We start from the raw sequence: 26,934 nt of genomic DNA, 5'->3' as shown, positions 1-26,934 counted from the left end.
AAGACCATAACCACACTTGTTACAGTAAGCAAGAGTCCAGTTCCAGCAGCGAAGAGACTCTTTTCCACTCCCTTATTAAGTCCTTTCATCACTGACAGAGTTACTCAAGGTACTTTTTCCTTTGCATTCACACAACATTTTTTATTATGGAATTTGAAGAGGAAAAACCTAAGCAATAGTTTTCATAATTACCTTTTAATTTCCTTTATATTCTCTTATCCCAGGCTAATTTTGGCATGATCAGTTACACAACAAAAGACTCTCCTTTGCCTTAGAAACAGGCTTTGTGTCCAAACCCATGTATTAGTTTCATCTTGCTTTACTGTCCTTCCCACAAACACAGGAGAATGACGGATATCACTTATTGATATTGAGTACTTATTTTGTTTTTCAATTCCATGTAAAATGCCTAAGCAGGTGTTAAAGGGGGAAATGTACAATTTATGTTTAAATTTAACTATAATTTTCACATGCTTTACACATGACTTATGATAAAACATTTTTCTACCAGGGACTCTAGTCCTTAAATTTGCTTTTACTTCAAGATAAAAGTTTTGGCTATTTGCAAAACATTTTCATAAAGCAGTGGTTATAACATATCTACTTTAAATGTAGAAGCATTTTTAATCAGTGTGTCAATATAAAGAAAAAATAAGCATAAAAGAGTATGACATGCAAAGTATACTTAAAGCCTAATAAAAGCCAGCAGGACGGAAACCTTAGTTACATGTAGATAAATGGTCATAGGGTACATTATAATTCATGCAAATTTTATTGTCATGATCACGAAGAGATCACAAAAGATGAGAGGATGGTTTGTCATTAAATGGTATCCCTCTCACCTTCAAAAGGAAATAACATATGTAATTTTATTTGTTTTCACCACAGAACACAGTAGTAATGACTGTCTCTCCAAAGTGAGAAAGCTTGAAAACATGCTTATCAATAGGCTTTCTTTCATCATATTTAGTCCATGAAAAATACAAGCTAATAAAACATATAACCTTAGAGCGCTAATGAAAGTTCTATATGTCAAGTGACCCTACGTGTGCTAAAGGAAACAAATAAAGATCATATACTAAATAGTTATTTGTATCGATTTGGAGACTAATGCCTTTAGTATAGAGTTTTCATGTCTTTTGAGAAAATTTCAATTTCCATTTTTCAAATAAATCAATTCAAGAGAGCTCAGCCAACGTTTACCCCCAAGTTTAGCATTTTAATCTGAAAAATGAGTATATAAATCAGTGTGCTTTTTTTTTGGTCAGTTAAAGAGGAAACAATATGAAGATAAATGAAAAGAAGTTCTACATAGAGACTGAGTCAAAATCAAAAGGTTAAGAAGTAAGAGCTTCACACAATCTTCATTATATTCAGCTCCACTTACGCAAACAAAAGCAACAACAAATGAGCCAAAGACACTAACAAAATCTTGCCATTAAAATCAGCACATAATTATTCATACATAATTATCTGTACTTTGCACCCAGATATAACTATATAGATTAACTAGTGTATTTGCCTTTAGGTATTTGAAAAATAACACTGAATGTACACCCTGCATTTCCTAAAGCATTTTACTGTGAACAATAACTTGAGTGCAAAAATGAGAAGAGATTCATCAGAATTTCAAAGTAAAACCCTATGCCTCACCTAATTCTATTGAAAATGACGCTCAAGGCAAATTTCACTTATCACTTGAAACACATTTCTGCCCTTGGATACCAGAAGCAAATTAAAAAACATGCTGTTGTTCTGCTCTGGCAGAGCTGCAATGCATTATGTTTAAATAGTTCAGCATTCAGATTTAGCTTACTTAAAGTACAATATGGAATCAATACAATTGTAGAATTCAGACAAAATGCATCAGTAATTGTGTACTGAAACAGCATTAATAGGATAGCCAAATAATTTTAGAATATATTTTGCCAATGAAGAACTATTCACTAATCAACTTTTTAAATTTAAAATATGTATGCCTTAAATGTAAATGTATGTGTATAATAAACACGTCACACAAACATAAAATCACTGTGTGTTTTTGTGTGTATATATATATATACATACAACATATGTATGTTATATATATACACATACATAGAGATTTTATAAACTCTGTGAAAAGCTTCTTCTTTACAGAAATGTAAAAGATACAGTCCACTATTTCAAAAAATATTTTTTTTCTTACAAAAATAAATCAAACTTTAGACTCTTTTTGGAAGCACTTTAGGAAATAAACAAAGCAATATATTCCACTAAAACATGAAGTTTTTCCTGCTGCAGACAAGCCTTTTCAATGAATCCTAATTTTAATTCTTTTGAGACTCATACAGATTTCATTAAAGTTCCTATTAAATACCTTCCTTTATGCTATATTAAGCTGTACAATAACAATTATGAGGTAGTTTACATAAGTAGCATCACAAAAAATAAAAACAAACTGCTTATTAAAAAAATTGCTATAAATTTCAAGTAAGCAAATACCAGACATATAACTTTAATGTAAACTTAGTTAAATCTTGTGACTAGGCTATGTTTGTCCTTCCTCAAAATCTGAAGTGTTCCTATAACAAAGTGTATATTAAGTGGAATAAGTACAAATTGCTGCTATTTGTTAGTAAGTGCACAAAACCTCAGCTCAAAAATTTAACCGGATTAACTTAGAGCCAACTATTATTAGTCTGTTTTGTTTATAAGAATGGAAATCTCTCTTTAAGAACAGTTTTGAAATATATATAAAATGTATTAAAGTACCTATATATACTTCTTTTATGAAGTCTATATAAGTACACTGAGGCAAAAACTTGGAGATCTGAAGTTTGCTTCTTTTAAGCAGATAATGCTAAGCTCATTATATGGATGCTGGAAGAGTCTCACTACTTACAGATTTGGCAGTAGCAGAAATATACTGGATGACCATCTCACGCTTGGTGGTAAAATCTTTGTTTCGTAAAGGAGCTTTTCGCTCTTCATTAAGGTTCATGTCCTCCTGTTAAAAAGAATATTTATTAAAAAAATAATATTTATTGTATTAGCAAAATTCTGCTTATGAGTTTCAAAGGTGCTTAATAAATATTAAGGAACAAAGTTCTACTGTATATCACAAGGAACTATATTCAATATCCTAAAATAAAATATAAGAGAAAAGGATATGATAAAGAATATATATGTATGACTGAATCACTGTGCTGTACAGCACAAATTAACACAACATTGGTTCGAGGAGCCAAGATGGCGGAGGAGGAGGACGGGGAGACCACTTTCTCTCCTAGAAATTCATCAAAAGAATAACTGAACGCAGAGCAAACGTCACAAAACAACTTCCGATCGCTAGCTGAGGTCACCAGGCGCCCAGAAAAGCAGCCCATTGTCTTCAGAAGGAGGTAGGATAAAAGATAAAAGATAAAAAGTGAGACAAAAGAGCTAAGGACGGAGACCCGTCCCGGGAAGGGAGTCTTACTAAGGGACGTTTCCAGACACCGGGAAACCCTCGCACTGGCGGGCCTGGGGGAAGTGTTTGAATCTCGGAGTTTGAATCTGACTGGGAGAGAAACAATAAATAAAACCCACAGATTACAAGCCTAAAAGCAACTCCCAGCAGAAAAGTACCCCAGACGCCCGCATCCGCAACCAGCAAGTGGGGGCGGAACGGAGAGGAGCGGGCGGCATTGCTTGGGGCAGGGTCCGGGCCTGAGTGCCCTGAGGACAATCCGAGGAAGCTTTTGTGAGTTCCCAGCTTGAACTGTGGGAGAGAAAAGAGAGAGAGAAAATTAACCGGCCAGAACACGCTGCCGACCGTTTGCAGAACAAAGGGACCGAGATTCTGGATGGTCGACATCCGTCGGGAGGGTCGTGGTGAGACACAGGGCGCAGGCACCCGACCGGCGCGGGCGGGGACTGGGGCTGGGGACTCGGAGGGCGGAAGGCGCACGCACCAGACTGGCGCCGGCGGAATCTGAGACTGGAACCGCGGAAGGGAGTGGGCGCGCGCACCCGGGGAGAGTGCCACCACCAAGCCCCTGGCTGCCTGGACCGCTCCGACGGGGAAGGCACAAAGAGCAGGCGCAGCTTTCTGTTCCGACTTTTTGCGGAACACCCGAGGGCTGGAACCACGCGCAGCGCGGGCGCACTCCATATAGAGCAGCCGGAGCCTGAGCAGCGCCGGCCCCGCCCCGCAGCGCCAGCCCCGCCCTGCAGCTCCAGCCCCACCCTGAAGCGCCAGCCCCGCCCTGCAACGCGATGGAACTAGCTACCTGAATAAGAGTCCACCTCCGCCCGCCTATGTCAGGGCGGAAATGAGGCCCTGAAGAGACCGGCAAACAGAAGCCAAATAAACAAAGGGAACCGCTTGCGAAGGAACTGGTGCAACAGATTAAAATCCCTGTAGGAAACACTGACCACACCACAAGGGACCTGTAGATATCAAGAAGTGTAAGCTGGAACGAGGAGCTATCTGAAACTGACCCGAACCCACACCGACCTCAACAGCTCCAGAGAAATTCCTAGATATATTTTTACTTTTTTTTTTTTTAAGTAAGAAAAAAAAAATTTATTTTATTTTATTTTTTCTTTTTTATTTTTTCTCTTTTATTTTCCTTTAAAATTCCCTATTACTCCCCCATTACTCCTTAACTTTCATTTTCATAAATTCTTACGATATTTTTAGTTAGGGAAAATTTTTTTCCCCCTTTTTCTCTTTTTTTTTCTTTTTTTTCTTTTCCCTTCTTCTCTTCTATTTTCTATTTTTCTTTTTCTCTTATTTCTTTTAAAGTCCTCTAGTACTCCTCTACTCCTCCTTAATTATTCATTTTCAATACACTATAACCTTACAAAGAAGAAAGGAAAAAAAAGAAGAGAAGCCCTATTTTTAAACCGAACCTCATATATATTTCTAAAATTTTTTGGGGGGGGTGTTTTTGTTTTTAATATAGTATTTTTAAGAGTCTAACCTCTACTCTAGATTTTTAATTTTTGTTCTTCAGTATATGATATAAACTGTGAACATTTAAGAATCCAATATTCAGTTTCCATTTTTATTCAGGAGTGAGAGATTATTCTCTCCCAATCTTGACTCTCTGTTTTCTACCTCAGAACACCTCTATTTCCTCCTTTCCTCCTATTTGTGTTTTTGTTTTTAATATAGTATTTTTAAGAGTCTAACCTCTACTCTAGATTTTTAATTTCTGTTCTTTAGTATATGATATAAACTGTGAACATTTAAGAATCCAATATTCAGTTTCCATTTTTATTCAGGAGGAGAGATTATTCTCTTCCAATCTTGACTCTCTGTTTTCTACCTCAGAACACCTCTATTTCCTCCTTTCCCCTTCTCTTCCCAATCCAATTCTGTGAACCTTTGTGGGTGTCTGGGCTACAGAGAACACTCTAGGAACAGACGACTGCGTAGATCTGTCTCTCTCCTCTTAAGTCCCCCTTTTTCTCCTCCTGCTCATCTCTATTTCCCTCCTCCCTGTCCTCTTCTTCATGTAACTCTGTGAACCTCTCTGGGAGTCCCTAACGGGGGAGAATCTTTTCGCCATTAACCTAGAAGTTTTATTATCAGTGCTGTATAGTTGGAGAAGTCCTGAGACTACAGGAAGAATAAAACTGAAATCCAGAGGCAGGAGATTTAAGCCCAAAACCTGAGAACACCAGAAAACTCCTGACTACATGGAATTTTAAGTAATAAGAGACCGTCCAAAAGCCTCCATACCTACACTGAAACCAACCACCACCCAAGAGCCAACAAGTTTTAGAGCAAGACATACCACACAAATTCCCCAGCAACGCAGGAACATAGCCCTGAAAGTCAACATACAGACTGCCCAAAGTCACACCTAACACATAGACCCATCTCAAAACTCATTACTGGGCACTCCATTGCTCTTCAAAGAGAAGAAATCAAGTTCCACGCTCCAGAACACTTGACACAAGCTTCCTTAACCAGGAAACCTTGACAAGCCAACCGTCCAACCCCACCCACCGGGTAAAAACTCCACAATAAAAAGGAATCACAGACCTCCAGAATACAGAAAGCCCATTCCAGACACAGCAATCTAAACAAGATGAAAAGGCAGAGAAATACCCAACAGGTAAAGGAACATGACAAGTGCCCACCAAGTCAAACAAAAGAGGAGGAGATAGGGAATCTATCTGAAAAAGAATTTAGAATAATGATAATAAAAATGATCCACAATCTTGAAAACAAAATGGAGTTACAGATAAATAGCCTGGAGACAAAGATTGAAAAGATGCAAGAAATGTTTAATAAAGACCTAGAAGAAATAAAAGAGAGTCAATTAAAAATGAATAATGCAATGAATGAGATCAAAAACACTTTGGAGGGAACCAAGAGTAGAATAACACAGACAGAAGATAGGATAAGTGAGGTAAAAGATAGAATGGCGGAAATAAATGAAGCAGAGAGGAAAAAAGAAAAAAGGATCAAAAGAAATGAGGACAACCTCAGGGACCTCTGGGACAATGTGAAACGCCCCAACATTCGAATCATAGGAATCCCAGAAGAAGAAGACAAAAAGAAAGGCCATGAGAAAATACTCGAGGAGGTAATAGCTGAAAACTTCCCAAAAATGGGGAAGGAAATAGCCACCCAAGTCCAAGAAACCCAGAGAGTCACAAACAGGATAAACCCAAGGCGAAACACTCCAAGACACATATTAATCAAATTAAAAAGATCAAACACAAAGAACAAATACTAAAAGCAGCAAGGGAGAAACAAAAAATAACACACAAAGGGATTCCCATAAGGATAACAGCTGATCTATCAATAGAAACCCTCCAGGCCAGAAGGGAATGGCAGGACATAATGAAAGTAATGAAAGAGAATAATCTACAACCTAGATTACTGTACCCAGCAAGGATCTCATTCAGATATGAAGGAGAATTCAAAAGCTTTACAGAAAAGCAAAAGCTGAGAGAATTCAGCACCACCAAACCAGCTCTTCAACAAATGCTAAAGGATCTACTCTAGACAGGAAATGCAGAAAGGTGGTATAAACCTGAACCCAAAACAACAAAGTAAATGGCAACGGGACCACACCTATCAATAATTACCTTAAATGTAAATGGGTTGAATGCCCCAACCAAAAGACAAAGATTGGCTGAATGGATACAAAAACAAGACCCCTATATATGCTGTCTACAAGAGACCCACCTCAAAACCAGAGACATATACAGACTAAAAGTGAAGGGCTGGAAAATAATATTTCACGCAAATGGAGAACAAAAGAAAGCAGGAGTCGCAATACTCATATCAGATAAAATAGACTTTAAAATAAAGGATGTGAAAAGAGACAAAGAAGGACACTACAGAATGATCAAAGGATCAATCCAAGAAGAAGATTATAACAATTATAAATATATATGCACCCAACATAGGAGCACCGCAATATGTACGGCAAATGCTAATGAGTATGAAAGAGGAAATTAATAGTAACACAATAATAGTGGGAGACTTTAATACCCCACTCACAACTATGGATAGATCAACTAAACAGAAAATCAACAAGGAAACACAAACCTTAAATGATACAATGGACCAGCTAGACCTAATTGATATCTATAGGACATTTCACCCCAAAACAATCAATTTCACCTTTTTCTCAAGTGCACACGGAACCTCCTCCAGAATAGATCATATCCTGGGCCATAAATCTGGTCTTGGAAAATTCAGAAAAATTGAAATCATTCCAGTCATCTTTTCTGACCACAGTGCAGTAAGATTGGATCTCAATTACAGGAAAAAAATTGTTAAAAATTCAAACATATGGAGGCTAAATAACACGCTTCTGAATAACCAACAAATCATAGAAGAAATCAAAAAAGAAATCAAAATATGTATAGAAATGAATGAAAATGAAAACACAACAACCCAAAACCTATGGGACACTGTAAAAGCAGTGCTAAGGGGAAGGTTCATAGCATTACAGGCTTACATCAAGAAACAAGAAAAAAGCCAAATAAATAACCTAACTCTACACCTAAAGCAATTAGAGAAGGAAGAAATGAAGAACCCCAGGGTTAGCAGAAGAAAAGAAATCTTAAAAATTAGGGCAGAAATAAATGCAAAAGAAACTAAAGAGACCACAGCAAAAATCAACAAAGCTAAAAGCTGGTTTTTTGAAAAAATAAACAAAATTGACAAACCGTTAGCAAGACTCATTAAGAAACAAACGGAGAAGAACCAAATTAACCAAATAAGAAATGAAAAGGGTGAGATCACAACAGACAACACTGAAATCCAAAGGGTCATAAGAGACTACTACCAGCAGCTCTATGCCAATAAAATGGACAACTTGGATGAAATGGACAAATTCTTAGAAAAGTATAACTTTCCAAAACTGAACCAGGAAGAAATAGTAGATCTTAACAGAACCATCACAAGCAAGGAAATCGAAACTGTAATCAAAAATCTTCCAGCAAACAAAAGCCCAGGACCAGATGGCTTCACAGCTGAATTCTACCAAAAATTCAGAGAAGAGCTAACACCTATATTCCTCAAACTCTTCCAGAAAATTGCAGAAGACGGTAAACTTCCAAACTCATTCTATGAGGCCACCATCACCCTAATTCCAAAACCAGACAAAGATGCCACAAAAAAAGAAAACTACAGGCCAATATCACTGATGAACATAGATGCAAAAATCCTTAACAAAATTCTAGCAAACAGAATCCAACAACATATTAAAAAATTCATACACCATGACCAAGTGGGCTTTATCCAAGGAATGCAAGGATTCTTTAATATCCGCAAGTCAATCAATGTAATACACCACATTAACAAATTGAAAGATAAAAACCATATGATTATCTCAATAGATGCAGAGAAAGCCTTTGCCAAAATTCAACACTCATTTATGATTAAAACTCTCCAGAAAGCAGGAATAGAGGGAACATATCTCAACATAATAAAAGCTATGTATGACAAACCCACAGCAAGCATCACCCTCAATGGTGAAAAATTGAAAGCATTTCCTCTGAAACCAGGAACAAGACAAGGATGCCCACTCTCACCACTACTATTCAACATAGTGTTGGAAGTTTTGGCCACAGCAATCAGAGCAGAAAAAGACGTAAAATGAATCCAGATAGGAAAAGAAGAAGTGAAACTCTCGCTGTTTGCAAATGACATGATCCCCTACATAGAAAACCCTAAAGACTCTTCCAGAAAATTACTAGAGCTAATCAATGAATATAGTAAAGTTGCAGGATATAAAATTAACACACAGACATCCCTTGCATTCCTATATACTAACAATGAAAAAACAGAAAGAGAAATTAAGGAAACAATACCATTCACCATTGCAACAAAAAGAATAAAATACTTAGGAGTATATCTACCTAAAGAAACAAAAGACCTGTACATAGAAAACTATAAAACACTGATGAAAGAAATCAAAGAGGACACAAACAGATGGAGAAACATACCGTGTTCATGGATTGGAAGAATCAATATTGTCAAAATGGCTATTCTACCCAAAGCAATCTACAGATTCAATGCAATCCCTATCAAGCTACCAACGGTATTTTTCACAGAACTAGAACAAATAATTTCACAATTTGTATGGAAATACAAAAAACCTCGAATAGCCAAAGTAATCTTGAGAAAGAAGAATGGAACTGGAGGTATCAACCTGCCTGACTTCAGACTCTACTACAAAGCCACAGTCATCAAGACAGTATGGTACTGGCACAAAGCAAGAAATATAGATCAATGGAACAGAATAGAAAGCCCAGAGATAAATCCACGAACCTATGGACACCTTATCTTTGACAAAGGAGGGAAGGATATACAATGGAAAAAAGACAACCTCTTTAACAAGTGGTGCTGGGAAAACTGGTCAACCACTTGTAAAAGAATGAAACTAGAACACTTTCTAACACCAGACACAAAAATAAACTCAAAATGGATTAAAGATCTAAATGTAAGACCAGAAACTATAAAACTCCTAGCGGAGAACATAGGCAAAACACTCTCCAACATAAATCTCAGTGGGGTCCTCTATGACCCACCTCCCAGAATATTGGAAATAAAAGCAAAACTAAACAAATGGGACCTAATGAAACTTAAAAGCTTCTGCACTACAAAGGAAACTATAAGTAAGGTGAAAAGACAGCCCTCAGATTGGGAGAAAATAATAGCAAATGAAGAAACAGACAAAGGATTAATCTCAAAAATATACAAGCAACTCCTGAAGCTCAATTCCAGAAAAATAAATGACCCAATCAAAAAATGGGCCAAAGAACTAAACAGACATTTCTCCAAAGAAGACATACAGATGGCTAACAAACACATGAAAAGATGCTCCACATCACTCATTATTAGAGAAATGCAAATCAAAACCACAATGAGGTACCATTACATGCCAGTCAGGATGGCTGCTATCCAAAAGTCTACAAGCAATAAATGCTGGAGAGGGTGTGGAGAAAAGGGAACCCTCTTACACTGCTGGTGGGAATGCAAACTAGTACAGCCACTATGGAAAACAGTGTGGAGATTTCTTAAAAAACTGAAAATAGAACTGCCATATGACCCAGCAATACTACTTCTGGGCATACACACCAAGGAAACCACATCTGAAAGAGACACGTGCATCCCAATGTTCATCGCAGCACTGTTTATAATAGCCAGGACATGGAAGCAGCCTAGATGCCCATCAGCAGATGATTGGATAAGGAAGCTGTGGTACATATACACCATGGAATATTACTCAGCTGTTAAAAAGAATTCATTTGAATCAGTTCTAATGAGATGGATGAAACTGGAGCCTATTATACATAGTGAAGTAAGTCAGGAAGAAAAACACCAATGCAGTATACTAATGCATATATATGGAATTTAGAAAGATGGTAATGATAACCCTATATGCAAAGCAGAAAAAGAGACACAGAAGTACAGAACAGACTTTTGAACTCTGTGGGAGAAGGTGAGGGTGGGATGTCTCAAAAGAACAGCATGTATATTATCTATGGTGAAACAGATCACTAGCCCAGGTGAGATGCATGAGACGAGTGCTCAGACCTGGTGCACTGGGAGGACCCAGAGGAATCGGGTGGAGAGGGAGGTGGGAGGGGGGATCGGGTTGGGGAATACGTGTAACTCTATGGCTGATTGGTGTCAATGTATGACAAAACCCACTGAAATGTTGTGAAGTAATTGGCCTCCAACTAATAAAATAATATTAAAAAAAAAAAAACACAACATTGTAAATCAACTATACCGCAACAAAATAAACCGTAAAAAAGAAAAAAATTAATGTTCTCTGTATTAAAATAGTAAGTCATGCTGACTATCAACAACCACCATTTTTCGGCTCCTTCACTATTATTTTTCACTCTATATACCCTGTTATATAAATTTTACCATATATTTATGGTTCATATTGCTACCTACTCAATGAGTAGAAACAAGAAAAACTTTTTAACTATTCCACAGAATAAACTGGCAGTTTATAGCATAGATATACATCATTCAGCCTTAGCAAAGTTATTTTTTCACTGTGATAGCAAAAATAAACAAATAAACACTTTACTACTTGGCATATGTTCCCTTAGGATAAATATTATCTAGAAGAGCAAACATAATTTGTAAATTATAGGAAATATATATCTACAATATATAACTGAAGAAAGATTCATGAGAAGTTGCTGAATTTGGGGGAAAAAATCAGAAACATAGTTACCTGCATTGGGATAACAAGGACCACTAACTGGAAAGAAAAATATTCAGTTACAGCAACACATCGTTTTGAGGTTCAATAAGCTTTGATTTGGTTGGAAATGTTCCTTTATATTGTGTTACAAAGACATAGAACATTTTCACTAGATAAATCATTTTTTCTTCATTTTGAAACTCATGTTAACCCCTGAAACATATTAAGACACAATTGAAGGGTCATAAAACCAAGTTGGAAAGGACTACACCTCTAAAATCAACATCAAATGAAAAGACAACATACAGAATGTATGAAAATGTTTACAAGTCATACATCTGATATGGGGCTTGTATCCCCATAAAAAGAAGCATTACAAATCAACAACAGACAAATAACCCAACTACAAGTGGACAAAGGATTTGAACAGACATTTCTCTAAAGAAGCCATACAAATTGCCAATAAGCACATGAGGCTCAACATCACTATTCACCAAGGAAATGCAAATCAAAACCACAGTGAGACACCACTTCACTCCCACAGTAATAAAGGCTAAGACAGAAAAGATAATAACAATTGTTGGTGAGGATGTGAAGAAACTGGAACCCTTACACACTGATGGTAAGAATATGAGATGATATAGTCACTTTGGAAAACAGTCTAGTAGTTCCTCAAAAAGTTATATGTAGAGTTACCACATGACTCAGCTTATACCCAAGACAAATGAAAACATATGTCCACACAAAAACTCGTACTTGAATGTTCATAGCAGAAATATTAGAGTGGAAACAATTCAAATGTCCATCAAATGATGAATGGATAAAAAAATGTCATATGTCCATACAATGGAATATTATTCAGCCACAAAGAGGAATGAAGTACTGATACATTCTATACTTCATGGATGAAACTTGAAATCACATTATGCTAAATGAAGGAAGCAGGTCACAAAAGACCATACATTACATGATTCCATTTATATTAAATATCCAGAACAGGCAAATCTATAGAGATTTGTGAATTAGTGGTTGTCAGAGGCAGGGCAAGAGAGGATGGGAGAACTGGGCTGTGACTGCCAACAGGTACGGTGTTTCATTTGTGTGTGATAAAAATGTTCTAAGAATGAATGTTGTGATGGTTGCACGACTCTTTGATTACATGAAGAGAAGGAAAAAAACCACTGAACTACATACTTTAAGAGGATGAATTTTATGGCTTCTGAAAGGTATCTCGATTTTTTAAAACAAGAAAAAGAAATCAGTATTTTTATCCCTTTACTTGCTTAGTAATTCTAAACATTACTAGTTTTTAATCAACTAAATGAATGGACAAAGAAAAATACTAAAATAATTTAAAAAAATAATGTATGAGAATGTGGGGAAAAAAACAAAGGATCCATAAAAAGTAATCAAACTGCATCTATGTATTGAATAGTAACTTCAATGACACCAGTATCTCATGATATATAGTTGCACCCACTTCAGTGACTCCTACAATGATTAATTCACAATCAATACCTATAAATTTCATGTATATATACCTGACCCCACTTCCCAGTCATCTCTATCACTGTCTCTACCTCTACTTTTCCTATCTTATCTCATTTCTCATTTGTATATCTTACCTGTAAATGACTTACTTGAAGCCAGCCTCTCTTTCTCTCTCAAAGGCTAGATCTAGCATTGTTGAATCAAAGTGAGAATCGCAGAAATGAGGCTGTATAGCACTTTATAAAGTCCACAGATACTCATCTATGTTCTGTGTCAACTTCAACTAACAGGAAACTCACTACCTCCACACGCAGTCCTTCCCATTATAGGGTAGTTTAACTTTTGCCAAGTTTTACTTTGGAGGACTGGATCTGAAATATGTACAACAAAATACTAATATCATGTTAAGGTGGCAAGATCACATCATTATTTTTTCTTCTCTATTTTCTAAATTTTGACTCACTTATTTACCAAACTCATACCATGTACCACCTGAGGAGAAGGTAATGGCTACCCACTCAGGTATTCTTGCCTGGAGAGTTCCATGGACAGAGGAGCCTAGTGGCCTTACAGTCCATGGGGTTGCAGAGTCAGACATGACTGAGCAACTAACACTTTCACTTTACCATGCACCATAGAATAATATGCTAGGTAGGGAGTGAAAATGGAAAATTTGAAAGAGTGCTTGAGCCCATGAATTAAATGAGTTATTATTTGTGAAGTTCCTAAAACAATGCCTAATATTTAGTAAATGCTAATTTGTCTGTTAAATTAATAAAAACAAACAATTCATAGTATAGTAGGGATGGAGAAGGAAATGGCGACCCCACTCCAGTATTCTTGCCTGGAAAATTTCCACGGACAGAGGAGCCTGGCAGGCTATATAGTCCATGGGGTCGCCCATAGTCAGACACGACTGACTGAGTGACTAAGAACATATAGTAGGAAAGAGCGGTATGCAAACATATGGGTATAACAGAGGCATGTACAGGATGTCTTAGGAACACAGAGGACAGATGGAAAAGACAAAAGAGAAGTCTTCACCAGGATTTGGGTCTTGAAGGAGGAGAAAAACCTGAGTGAAGGCCAAGAGATTAGCTACCAGACCACAGTAGGCTTCTGTCATGGTTGGCTGCCCAATAGCACTTGAACATGCCCGCTATAATTTTAAACACCCACCCAGTATCAGCCCCACCAATGAAGAATCCATGAAAACCACATTTATCAGTCTCCCTATCCCTTATAACAATACAGTAAGATGGCTTAGTTGTCATCCATGAAATAGATGCATATGAGGTGTAGTTTCACCCATGTTTTGCTAGCATGGGTGGCAACAGAAGTGACATGGACATGGAATTGATGGCAGCAGACACATCTTTTTCATCACAACAATTTGACAAAGTGGTTCTGCTCCTTCATCAGATTATGTTTTGGCTGTGTGGTTCTGAAAGTTATTCCTATACTTAGGAATAACTGGAGCCTGTTTTAAAACCCTCCTGGTTCATATCTCTTTATGTGTGTGTGTATAAATATTCTATTTAAATTAATCAGAATAAATTATCTTATGTTTAATAATCTGGGCTTTTGAAGTAACTCAAGTAATGGTAATAAGAGTTCAAACTAAGAGGGATGGTAGATTGGACAGAAGAAATAAATGAAAGGAACCTGTAAATATTACATGAAGACAATACTCTCTCCTTGAGGCTAAAGTATACATACCAGTTTCAATTTATCTTCATGTGACATAGTTCAGCATCTCTCTCAAATACCCTGTGATTTGATAAATCCAAGGAAGGAAAGGATTTCCATGTCCTTCATCTTGAAATACTATACTTCTCAATTCAGCCTCTGATTTTATGACTTTATTGGCAAGAACATCATTCTGCTAAATCATATTGTGTTTGTTTCCATCGAAACCTCTAAATACTGCTCATATATACTATACTATGTCTCTACCATCTCATAACATTCTGGTTAAATTATGGTCTCCTGCAAATAGCACGTATCTGTATCCCCAACTAGAATCAACTCTGAAATACTGACAAGATTGAGTGTCTGTACTTGTACACTCCATAGTCAGGCCTTAGAGTGTGGTAATGCCACCGTTGGCAATCTCTATGTAGAGAGTCTGCTCGCCTTCCAATGACATTTCTTTTTTCTTTTTTTTTTTAATTGAAGGATAATTGCTTTACAGAATTTTGTTGTTTTCTGTCAAACCTCAACATGAATCAGCCATAGGTATACATTCTGTGTTACCATATACCTCCAATTCAATTTTCAATGACACAGGGCAAAGATCATGCTATCAAGAGTAGAATCATGGAGGCAGACAGGATAATAATGAGAATATGAAGAATATAGACCTCACAGGAATGTCAAGTTTAAGTGCAATCAGGCACCCAGGCCTGGTGTATATTAGCTAGCCATCAAAGAATGTTCATGTTATTATTCATGTTCATGTTGTTATTACTTCCCTAGTCTCATTTCTTTCATTACCACTGTTCATCTTACCCCTTGTGTTTGAATAACACAAGATTATTCATCATTTTTCTACACATGCTATGCTCTTACACATTTCCATTACTTTGTTCATGATGCTGTCGACTTCACCACACTCTCCCTCTGTTAACCCCCATCTCCTCCCACCCTAGCCAAATTCATATCAGGCTAACTCATATACCCCTGCTAATTCTTCAGATATCCCTCAAAGCACCTTGTTTAGAAGTGACCATCTTCATGCTATTCTTCCATATTAATTTCCTATACTATAGCACTTAAAATGAAACTCTGTAATAAATCCATCTACCTTAAACTATAAACTGAGGGCAGAAACTAGGTTCTTTTTTATCTTTGTATTCCCAAGCAAAGAGTATGCAATCCCCAGGGATTGAACCTGAGGCTCCTGGATCTCCCGCACTGCAGGTGGAGTTTTTACTGCTGAGCCACTGGGAAGTCCCCGGTTATCAGCAAAACTATTCTTTATAAGCTGAAGTAGATATTACAAGAAACAATGTTAATGGACTCGCAAAGCCCCAGGACCAATCACATTATTTTTAAGATGGTGGTGTTTGCACCCACCCCTGCCTTCATGAACTGCAGCTCTAAAAGCTTTTGTGGGACCTAAAAAAAAAAAAAAAAGAGTATGCAATCCTGGAATGCACCAAGCATTTAATAAATATTTGCTGAACCAATGTGATATTTAGGAATTTTTCTCTAAATAGTTTAATATGTTTTACGGCCACAAACATTTCAGGCTGATTGGGAATAGGTACCATTCACACGAACAGAGGAGACCATAATGACTAATCTTATTCTTACACAAAGCAGCAGCATACTACTAATTAGGCAGCTAATACTTCCAAATCATTAACTCCAGCTTTATAGCAGAATTGTAAAACTAAATAGAGCAATATCCATAATTCAATACTTATTCTGAACAATGTAATTGAATATGAAACTACTACTAAACACACTTAGTTTTTTAAATTTTTTTTGAAATATAGTTGATTTACAACATTGTATTAGTTTCAGGTATACAGTAAAGTGATTAAGTTTTATAAATATATATATATATATATACACACACACACACATAGACACACACTTTTTCAGATTCTTTTTCATTATACTTTACTACAAGATATTGTGTATATTTCCCTGTACTATACAGTAGGTCTTTGTTGGTTATCTATTTTATATATAGTAATGTTAAACAGACTGAGTTCTTATAGTACACAGAACACAAAAGCAAGCTTTTACTGTATTGAAAATTTAGTTGAATACTTCCACAACATAAGAATTGTAGTATTTTGTAATTTAAAAAAAAGATGAAGACTGACCACTTATAATATTTGTACTGTATTAGCATCAAGCCATATTTATAAACACTAAATCAATTATTCTCCTACCAGTTATACTATGATGCAATTTTCTCATTACAGACAACCTCCTTAATTCCTTCAGCAAATAAACATTGTATTCTTACAGTTATTACTGAGAAACTGTATAAGAATAGAGTCAAACAAGAAGGTTAAAAGTTGAACCAGCTGCCTATTCATTCATTTGTACTCTCATCCATTCTCATTCTTTCCTTCTCCCTCTCACCTCCCATAAATCTTTAAATATACTTTAACTTCCTCATCTTCTAGCATCATTTTCTATTTTCCTAACCTTCCATTGTTTTTCTCACTTGCTTTATGAGAGGTAAATGTCAATTATATATGTTTTTACATTTCTTCCTTCCCTATAAGAATACTTGCTCCTTCTTTCTATAAAGTTGCTATAAATTTCTATGTACTTTCTATAAAGTAACTTTTTGTTTCTGCAACATGTATTGATCCCAGTTTAAGACTGGATTTTCCACTTGCTGTTTTTAAGTCTGAACTTGACTTGATGAATGAAATGAATCAAATGAATCATTTGATGAAATGCTTGCTGCCCTCTTCCTTCTGCTTCTCAATTATAAGTATTCAAAACTTTTTAAAAACTTATTTGGCTATGTATGCCAGGTTTTAGCTGTAGGACATGTGATCTTTGTTGCTGTGTGTGGGCTCTTAGTTGTGGCATGTAAGATCTAGGTCCCTGACCAGGGATCAAACCCAGGTCCCTTACACTGGGAGTGTGGAGTCTTAACCACTGAACCACCAGGGAAGTCACTCAAGTATTCTTTAACTTCTATTTTAAGGGGATCTGTACCCCTGAAGAGAATAAGCCAATGATACCCTACTAGCATGAACAGCAATTATAGTTATCTTTGATTATTTTAAGATTATAAATTAATGGATTTTTACAGCATTTATTTCTTTATTTTTTATTCATTTATCCATCCACTTATTTGGTAATGTTTGTTGTTAAAATAAGACATTAAGGTTTTTTTTTAATTTTCTAAAATTTATTTATTTTTGAATCAAAGGATAATTACAAAATTTTCTTATTTTCTGTCAAACATCAACATGGAATTTATTTAATTGGAGGATAATTGCTTTACAATGTTGTATTGGTTTCCACCATACATAAACATGAATCAGTCATAGGTATATATATGTTCCCTCACTCTTGAAACTCCCTACCACTTCCCACCTCATCCCACCCTTCTAGGATGCCACAGAGCACCAAGTTGAGCTCCCTATGTTATACAGCAACTTTATTTCTTTATTCTTTTCTAAAGAAATGTTCATATAAAGATATGTTCTACATGTAATTCCTCTAACTTCTGTGAACTAAAAAGGATAGAACATTTCTTTTTAAAATTCCAATAACAGCATCAGGGATATGCCACATAAGTAGCTAACTGGCCAATTGTACCTGGTATTAATTAACCACCTCATGTCTTCATATGATACAGTTAAGTTTACCTTTATAGACTGTAGCTACATAACATATAGAAGTCTGTATGGAAAACAAAGTTAAAGGAAAAAAAATTGTCCAAATACAATATCTCTACAAATAGTATAGAGCCAAAAGCCGGGAGCTGGTGGGGGGAGTATGAAATTAAATGAATGTTACTGAGTACTGCACAAAAAGTCTTCAGCTATTTCTGGTTCCAGGCCTTATTGGAGGAAACCAACTATGAACATCTACATATACCTCTTCATCATCAAGAAGGTAAATTTAGAATGTCTATCTAGCTATTGGGAAACACAAATTCACTCTCCCATAATCCTTAATCCTGAGTTCAACATTCAACCAGTGGTTTCCCGAGTTCAATATTACTTAAAGCATCAACTGTGGCTTGTGAAATATTGATGTTTAATCAAAATACAAGAAAATAAACTTTAATATTTAACGTGAGAATAATACTGAATCCCTCACTGGATCCATAGCTCCAAATGGTATAGGAATTATCTCAAGGGAACAGTTGGGTATTCACAACCCATGTTTTTCTCACTGTCAGTATACTGCAGTGTACTTGCAGTTACAAGTACTTGGTTAAGTGAACTTACAGGCTATTTTACCTAGTTTTAGCTAAGTTAGTCCTCAAAACAACAACAAAATAGAAAAGTACCTTTAAAAGATTCCTGCAAAGACAACATATTGAGGATAATAAGAGAGTACCATAATGCAAGTACAGGGCAACAAGAAAATACCAGATTGTTGTATTTCCTATACAGAAGTCTGAGCCTTTCCTTAGTCATATCGTATGTTAAAAATAACAAAAATATAAGGCTAATAAGAAGCTCGTCCCACAAGATTAAAAGTTGCTAATGTAACAATCTGAAATTATCAACTATCACTGATGACTCTCACTTTATGTGCACATTGTACCTTAAAATATATAGCTAATGATAGTAAGTGCTGTGCTGTGCTTCATCATTCAGTTGTGTCCAACTCTTTGTGACCCCATGGACTGTAGCCTGCCAGGCTCCTCTGTCCATGGGGATTCTCCAGGCAAGAATACTGAAGTGGGTTGCCATGCCCTAAAGCTACCTCAAACTTACATTTAAAATCCAAACATCTTTTTCGATTTTCTCAGCAATAACTAGAATCATGTGATATGCAGTCCAGTACTTAGTGAAATTTTGTAAACTTAATGACACACATTTAGAAGCATCTCTTGTTTGTTTGCTTTCTTTAATAGCAAAAGACAAAAGGTCCCATGATATTGGAGGAACACTTGGTATAAGAAGCAGAGATAATACATGCAAAACAACATGGTAGTAAACTAAAATGCATTACTTTGTCAGCCAATTCTGTCAGAAAACATAGAAATCACTGCTGAAAATTTGCTAGATCAAGTATTAGAAAAATTACTCAGTGTGGGAGGTTTATCATACAATTCAATGAAAATATAGCTGTTTTTTGTTTTAAACAACTCAGCTTATATTATTTACTAGATTGTTTCAATAATAAAGTATAAAAATTACATTTCTTTGAGTCACTAGTGGAACAATCTGAGAAAACATATTGCCAAAATAAATGATTTATTTAATAAAAGGTTGTTTTACAAAAAAACTATAAGTGAGACGCATTCCTGAGTCAGGAAGTTTGCCCCACATATAAAATCCAAACCACTGCAAGAAGTTGAAACCAAAATACATTAGAATGTAGGTTTTTTTTATTAATTAAAGCAAGATATTTAAAATACAGCAGAACATTTACAACATAGAAAGTGGGAATGATAACATGTATCTTACAGAGAGATTTCTGGCTATCTCAAGACAAAGATTTTTAAAACCTCTGAAATTTCACATGATGGGCATTTTTCATTCACAAAGGACAATCAATCCCTTAACAGTTTAACACCTGGTAAGAAAGTAACTGCTTCAAATGAAAGTGAAGTCGCTCAGTCGCGTCCGACTCTTTGCGACCCCATGGGCTGTAGCCCACCAGGCTCCTCTGTCCGTGGGATTCTCCAGGCAAGAATGCTGGAGTCGGTTGCCATTTCCCCCAGGTCTCCCGCATTGCAGACATGCGCTTTAACCTCTGAGTCACCAGAGAACCTCACTGAAAAAGCCACACACCGGCAGACCCAACTGCCAGGTGGGTCCCCTTCATCCTTTCATGACTCACCTCTTCCTCCTCCTTCCAAGCATCAGGTGCAATGTCTGCAGCAGATATGATTAGATAAACACGGGGATGAGGGTCTACAACATTAAGCATATGGAGGGAAGAATGCAAAGGGCCCATGTCCCTGATGACATCTAGTGAAGCCCGTTTTTCAAAACCCATTTAGAACCCATTTATTTGCAAATATAAAAATGCAACACTTCAGATAATTTTCAAGAACAGGTGACTGTCATTAAGGGAAATGGAAATTTACTAGCCATGGTTCAGCAGAAAACCTTAGCTCGATTCATGGATTGGAATGAGCAAAGTTAATACTATGATTTAATAAGTGTAGCTAACAATGTTCTTGTTCCACTTGAACCTATGTATCATCAGATTTATGTTTCAACTATAAGAGACATTAAATCAAGTATCAAAATAAAACGGACTTGGACCTAAACCTTCTAATTAGTGTCTTTTTTTAAACATGACATAAAAAATAATGACACAATGACATTGCTCTCATTAAAATGTTATTAATCACGACAGCAAAGGCTTTTACACCATTAATAAATAAACTCATTTAAAATCACCTAAAAATCTTGTTCTTTGCATGTTCTCATCCTTTTCTATGTCTGTACTTTATACAAAGTATTAGTACATACACGTGCGTATATTTTTTTAAGTAAAACATGTTCAGGTTACTTGCTCAAATACATGTTTTTTTCTAACAGGATAGGAAATCAGAAAGTTTAGAGACTACTACACTAGTCCAGACATTGACACTTTTTCTGTAAAGGGCCAGACAGTAAATGTTTTAAGCTTTGCAGGTCACAGGGATTTTGTTACAACTACCCAACTCCACAGTGCAAAAGGAGCCACCAACAATACATAAACAAATGGCTGTGACTGCATTCAACAAAATTGTGTTTATGAACACTGAATTTCACAATTTTTCTTTTCTTTTTTTTTGAATTTCACAATTTTTCATGTGCCATAAAACAGTCTTCTTTTGATTTTCTGCAACCATTTAAAAATATAAAATCTATTAAAAAATATAAAAAGTATAAAACTCATACAAACTAAAACCCCAGAAGCTGGGATAGTGTCTTTGTCATCTTTATGTTCCCCTGCATCTAACAAAGTATCTGGCACTCAGTAGAGTTGCCAAATAAACTTCTCCATGACACAGAAATTTGTCTTTGCTTTCTTTCTTCTATTTTTCCCCACAATTGTGTGCTTAGTCGCTCAGTCATGTCTGACTCTTTGCAACCCCATGGACTGTAGCCTGCCAGGCTCCTTGGTCCATGGGGACTCTCCAGGCAAGAATACTGGAGTGGGTTGCCATGCCCTCCTCCAGGGGATCTTCCCAACCCAGGGATTGAACCCAGGTCTCCCACATTGCAGGTGGATTCTTTACCATCTGAGCCACCAGAGACAGTAGGATTTTCCTTAAGTTGTTCTCTGCTCTCTCTCCTCAGAGCTTAACAGCACCTGGCATATAGAAAGCATTGGACCTTGATGAATTAAGTCACTCGAATTTTGAGAACACTTTAATGACAAAAAATTAAAACTCTGAAAACTCAGAAGTGACACTGGGTCTCACAGGATATTCAGATCTTCTGTTTCCTCCCTGAGCCCTTGTGCTGGGTTAAGTACTCACAAAAGCCTATTCACAGCTGTCCTATTACCATGGAAACCCTATGTTTAGTTGCTTGTCTCCCTGACTAAATTCTGAGCTCTTTGGGGGCAAGGGAGGAACTGCATTAAATCTGTGTACTTCCAGCAGGTAGCACATGACCTGGCACACTGCATATCAATACATGGTTGTGAAAATTACTTCAGAGCAAAAAGAAAAAAGAAAACACTAGTAGAAATTTTCAAACAGGAAAAAAAAACCCTCTTAGGAAACATTTCTATGTACAAATCAGGACAGAAGCAATGAATTGTGAAGTTTATTAGCTACAATTAGAGGAAATTTGCAAACCTAGTTCCTTTAGTTTCTCTTCCTGGACTTCTAGCCTACTACTCCCTCAGTTGTGAACCTTTGGTGAGAATTGTATTTGGGAAGAAAATTTAAAAGTGACCCAGATTTAGTTACCTTTGAGATCGATTTACAGGGTGAGTTTTACTCCCCCTTTACATGCTTTACTTGGGAGTGGGTGTGTTTAAGAAAATAAAATGACTAGATATGACGCTGGTGTTCTCTCAGTCCAATGACAAGGAGTAAAGATATTGGAGATATGAATATAAAAAAATGGAAAGTAGGCTAAGAAGACAATTTCTAAGGATCTAGCCATTCCTGAAAACTATTTCCATGCCCTATTATAGATTTTGAGACCTATGCTGCCAATAACTGTTTTACAGTAACTTGACCTTTAATTAAAATTACTTATGCTGAGAGCGAGCTTCCCCGGTGGCTCAGCTGTAAAGAATCCACCTGCAATGCAAGAGATATGGGTTCAATCCCTGGGTTGGAAAGATCCCCTGCTGGAGGAAATGACAACCCACTACAGTATTCTTGCCTGGAGAATTCCATGTACACAGGAGCCTGGAAGGCCACAGTCCATAGGGTCACAAACAGTCAGACACGACTAAGTATCCACATGCTAAGAACACTAAAAGGTTCTCATCCAGGCTAATAAACTCCTAAAAGAATGGTGTTGGATGACAAAGAAAGCTATGATAGCAGTCACAGATAACATCTAGGGTCCAAAGTCAAACTGGCTCTCAAAACTGATGAAAAGCAAAAGTGAGAGAACAAACTGAAAAGCTTTGGGATTCTTTACAAGAGTTCTACTACATGGAATATAGGACAGAAAATTTAGTATGTATTGCATATAACTACACTCTCATTAAATTATGCCAAAATGCAAAATACGTTAATGTAAATTGCTGAATAGAAACAAAGTATAAAATATCACATTTGCATTGCCTTTAGTAACTGAAATTGAGGGGCTTCCCTTGTGGTTCAGTGGTAAAGAATTTGCCTGCCAATGCAAGAGACACAGGTTCAACCCCTGATCCAGGAGGATCCCACATGCCTTGGAGCACCTAAGCCCATGCACAATTTCTAAGCCTGTGCTCTGGAGCCCAGGAGCCATAACAAGAGAAGTCACCATAATGAGAAGCCCTCACACCACAACTAGGGAAGAGCCCCCACTTGTCACAACTAGAGAAAAACCTTGCAGTAATGAAGACCCAGCACAGCCAAAAATAATAAATAAAAATAAAAAACAACTGAAATTAAAATGACATGTGCCTAGAAATTAATTACAAATTGTCACTAGCCTCATCTTTTGTACACAATTAAACTATTTATTTACCTATATAAGAAAACAGTTCTTATAAACATATCTATAAGAATCTAATGTGACCAATGCAAGCTGGACGTCCACTCAATAAATCATTGTGCTAGATAAAACAAATTAAATTCCAACTTGAACTTCCAAGATATCTTTGTATGTTTATTTTTTAAGCTTAAAATGGAAATCCCCTATCCCCCAAGCCAAAAAAAAAAAAGAACAGTTGGATACAAAAGGGCAGTAATATCCAAAAGGAAATGGACAGTGTCCAGACACATTTCTCTCCTTGCTCTAATTTCATTAATTCAGTTTGGATAAAAACAAGCTATTGCTATTAAATATTTAATAATCCTTAGTTGATATACTCAATGTACAAAGACCAGTTCAGTTATTCTCAGTAAGCTCAAAGGCTATGATATCTTAACATGTTGAATAGTTACTCAATTACAGCATTATAAATTTCCTTATATTTAAAATGGAAGGAAGGAGATATTTCACCAACCCTAATTACAGACAACACAAAATGTCTCTGATTAACCTGAGAAACACGATGAATATGAACCTCATTCAAATTTGAATTTGTGGTTAAAAGTGATATGTAATATTATGACAATTCAGTCATCTTTTAAAGTTACGCTCCCAAAAATGTGGAAGAAATAGTCTTGCTTTGATCTGACTACCTTTACCCACTGTGGAAGATTTGAAAACATGACTGGGCTGAAAAGGGGAACAGGAATCTTAAGAACAAGTATAATTTACCCCATGCAGGTAATAACAAAAATCATATAAAAACAAGTGTGGTTTCTTTTCATTCTTGAAAGTTTTAATTTTAAAAAAACACTTTCTAATCTTCAATTAATAAGCAAAGACCACACTCCAAGTGAAAAATCGAGTTTTACAAACTATTGAAGACTGCTAATAAACAGTGTGTGCTTCATGAAATAATCATCTAAAAGTGAGATTTGGACTATAAACAAAGCTGAGTGCTGAAGAATTGATGCTTTTGAACTGTGGTGATGGAGAAGACTCTTTAGAGTCTCTTGGACTGCAAGGAGATCCAACCAATCCTAAAGGAAATCAGTCCTGAATATTCATTGGAAGAACTGATGCTGAAGCTGAAACTCCAATACTTTGGCCACCTGATGCAAAGAGCTGACTCATTGGAAAAGACCCTGATGCTGGGAAAGATTCAAGGCAGGAGGAAAAGGGGACAACAGAGGATGATATGGTTGGATGGCATCACCGACTCGATGGACAGGAGTTTGAGTAAGCTCTGGGAGCTGGTGACAGATAGGGAAGCCTGGCGTGCTGCAGTCCATAGGGTCACAAAGAGTCAAACAGGACTGAGCGACTGAACTGAACTGGCCTCAGTAGTAAAGTAAAACCTAACAGCCGGGATCTTTCAGTTAACTGGACTTGTTCCAGGATTTTATTTCACTATAAAGTGTCAAGTTATTTTTGAAAGGAGCTATCAGTAACTAAATAAAAGTTACAGTAATCAAAGAATTAATACTTTCTTTAAAAAAAATCTATACTAATTTCAGATTGAGCCCAATATTTCCCTATTATCTACATCTACAAGCCTATATGGGGAGAACTGCTGCTGACAGATATGATCCTCATATAGTACAACAATTTCAATTATCAGAGTAATGAGGATTTATTTGAATGTTGCCTTTCTTTTTTTTTTTTTTTCATTTATTTTTATTAGTTGGAGGCTAATTACTTTACAATATTATAGTGGTTTTTGCCATACATTGACATGAATCAGCCATGGATTTCCATGTGTTCCCCATCCCGATCCCCTCCTCCCGTCTCCCTCCCCATCCCATCCCTCTGGGTCTTGAATGTTGCCTTTCATTATTTAAGCCTTTCACCAAAAGTTTTACCAAACTATATCATCACCCAGAAATCCCAAATAATAAATTATATTGCAATTTTTACATATTTCTTGTCAAGCACTTCATACTCTATTTCTGTGTATAATGTGCTATTTTATGCAATTATTTTAAATGCTTCATACCTCAAAGTATGTTATCCTAAAACACATACAAGGTGTTTGAGCCCAATGGTCTAAAGTTCTGTAGTTCTCTAAAGTCTAAAATATCTGGTAAGAGGAATAGCACAATGAAGGATGATAATCAAGAGAGATAAGATTGTCATAATAGCCATCAATTACACTATTGTAAGAACATCTATCACAGTATTTGTTCACGGAAGGACACCTACAAAGAATTTTAAAAAAGGGAAATTTCGTATCTAGAAATTTACTTCTCTGTTTTAGAAAGAGAAAGACGTTAAGAGTGTTAACTCAATCAACTTTGTAAACAGCATTTTAACAGTTTTCCATTACTAAATTGTGGGCCTCCTTTAAAAGTAATGCTCTATAAAAAGCAATAACTTGTAAAAAGACAACTTTCCATCTCAAGCTGGTTTTATCTGTGAGGCACTGTACCTCTGAGTTGCCCTCTACTTCTAATGAGTATGTGTGCAAGGAAAATGTATAAAATTTAAATTTAGCTTAAATGAAACATTATTAAAGATAGAGATTACCAAAATGCCAATGTTTTAGATTTTTGTGTACCTAAATGTAAGTTCCACCTTGACCCCTTTGGGCCACCTGATGCAAAGAGCTGACTCATCTGAAAAGACCCTGATGCTGGGAAAGACTGAGGGCAGGAGGAGAAGGGGACGACAGAGGATGAGATGGTTGGATGGCATCACCGACTCGATGGACATGGGTTTGGGTAGACTCCGGCAGTTGGTGATGGACAGGGAGGACTGGCATGCTGCAGTTCATGGGGTTGCAAACTGTCGGACACAACTGAGCAACTAAACTGAACTGAAGCCTTAATATCCTTATCTGAAAAATGGAGTATAACTATGTTGCCTACTTTGCAGCACTGTCACAAGGATCAGCTGAAATAATACAAATAAAGTATTCAATTACATGCTGGGCCCGTAAGTGCACAGTAAATGTA

The 26,934-nt window shown here is 36.4% G+C and overlaps 1 protein-coding gene across 2 annotated transcripts in view; it reads right to left on the bottom strand.

Moving 5' to 3' along the window:
* DIAPH2 (diaphanous related formin 2) overlaps positions 1-26,934 on the bottom strand; it is a 969,789-nt gene that overhangs the window by 868,398 nt on the left and 74,457 nt on the right. For both annotated transcript variants that reach the window (XM_065914818.1, XM_065914819.1), the window contains exon 4: positions 2,885-2,989. In XM_065914818.1, the coding sequence (XP_065770890.1) occupies positions 2,885-2,989 (105 nt within the window). The remainder of the gene's footprint in view (positions 1-2,884; positions 2,990-26,934) is intronic.

The sequence above is a fragment of the Muntiacus reevesi genome, chromosome X (assembly GCF_963930625.1).
Source record: "Muntiacus reevesi chromosome X, mMunRee1.1, whole genome shotgun sequence".
In the NCBI taxonomy this organism is placed as follows: domain Eukaryota; kingdom Metazoa; phylum Chordata; class Mammalia; order Artiodactyla; family Cervidae; genus Muntiacus; species Muntiacus reevesi.
This window is presented reverse-complemented; position numbering and strand designations above follow the sequence as displayed.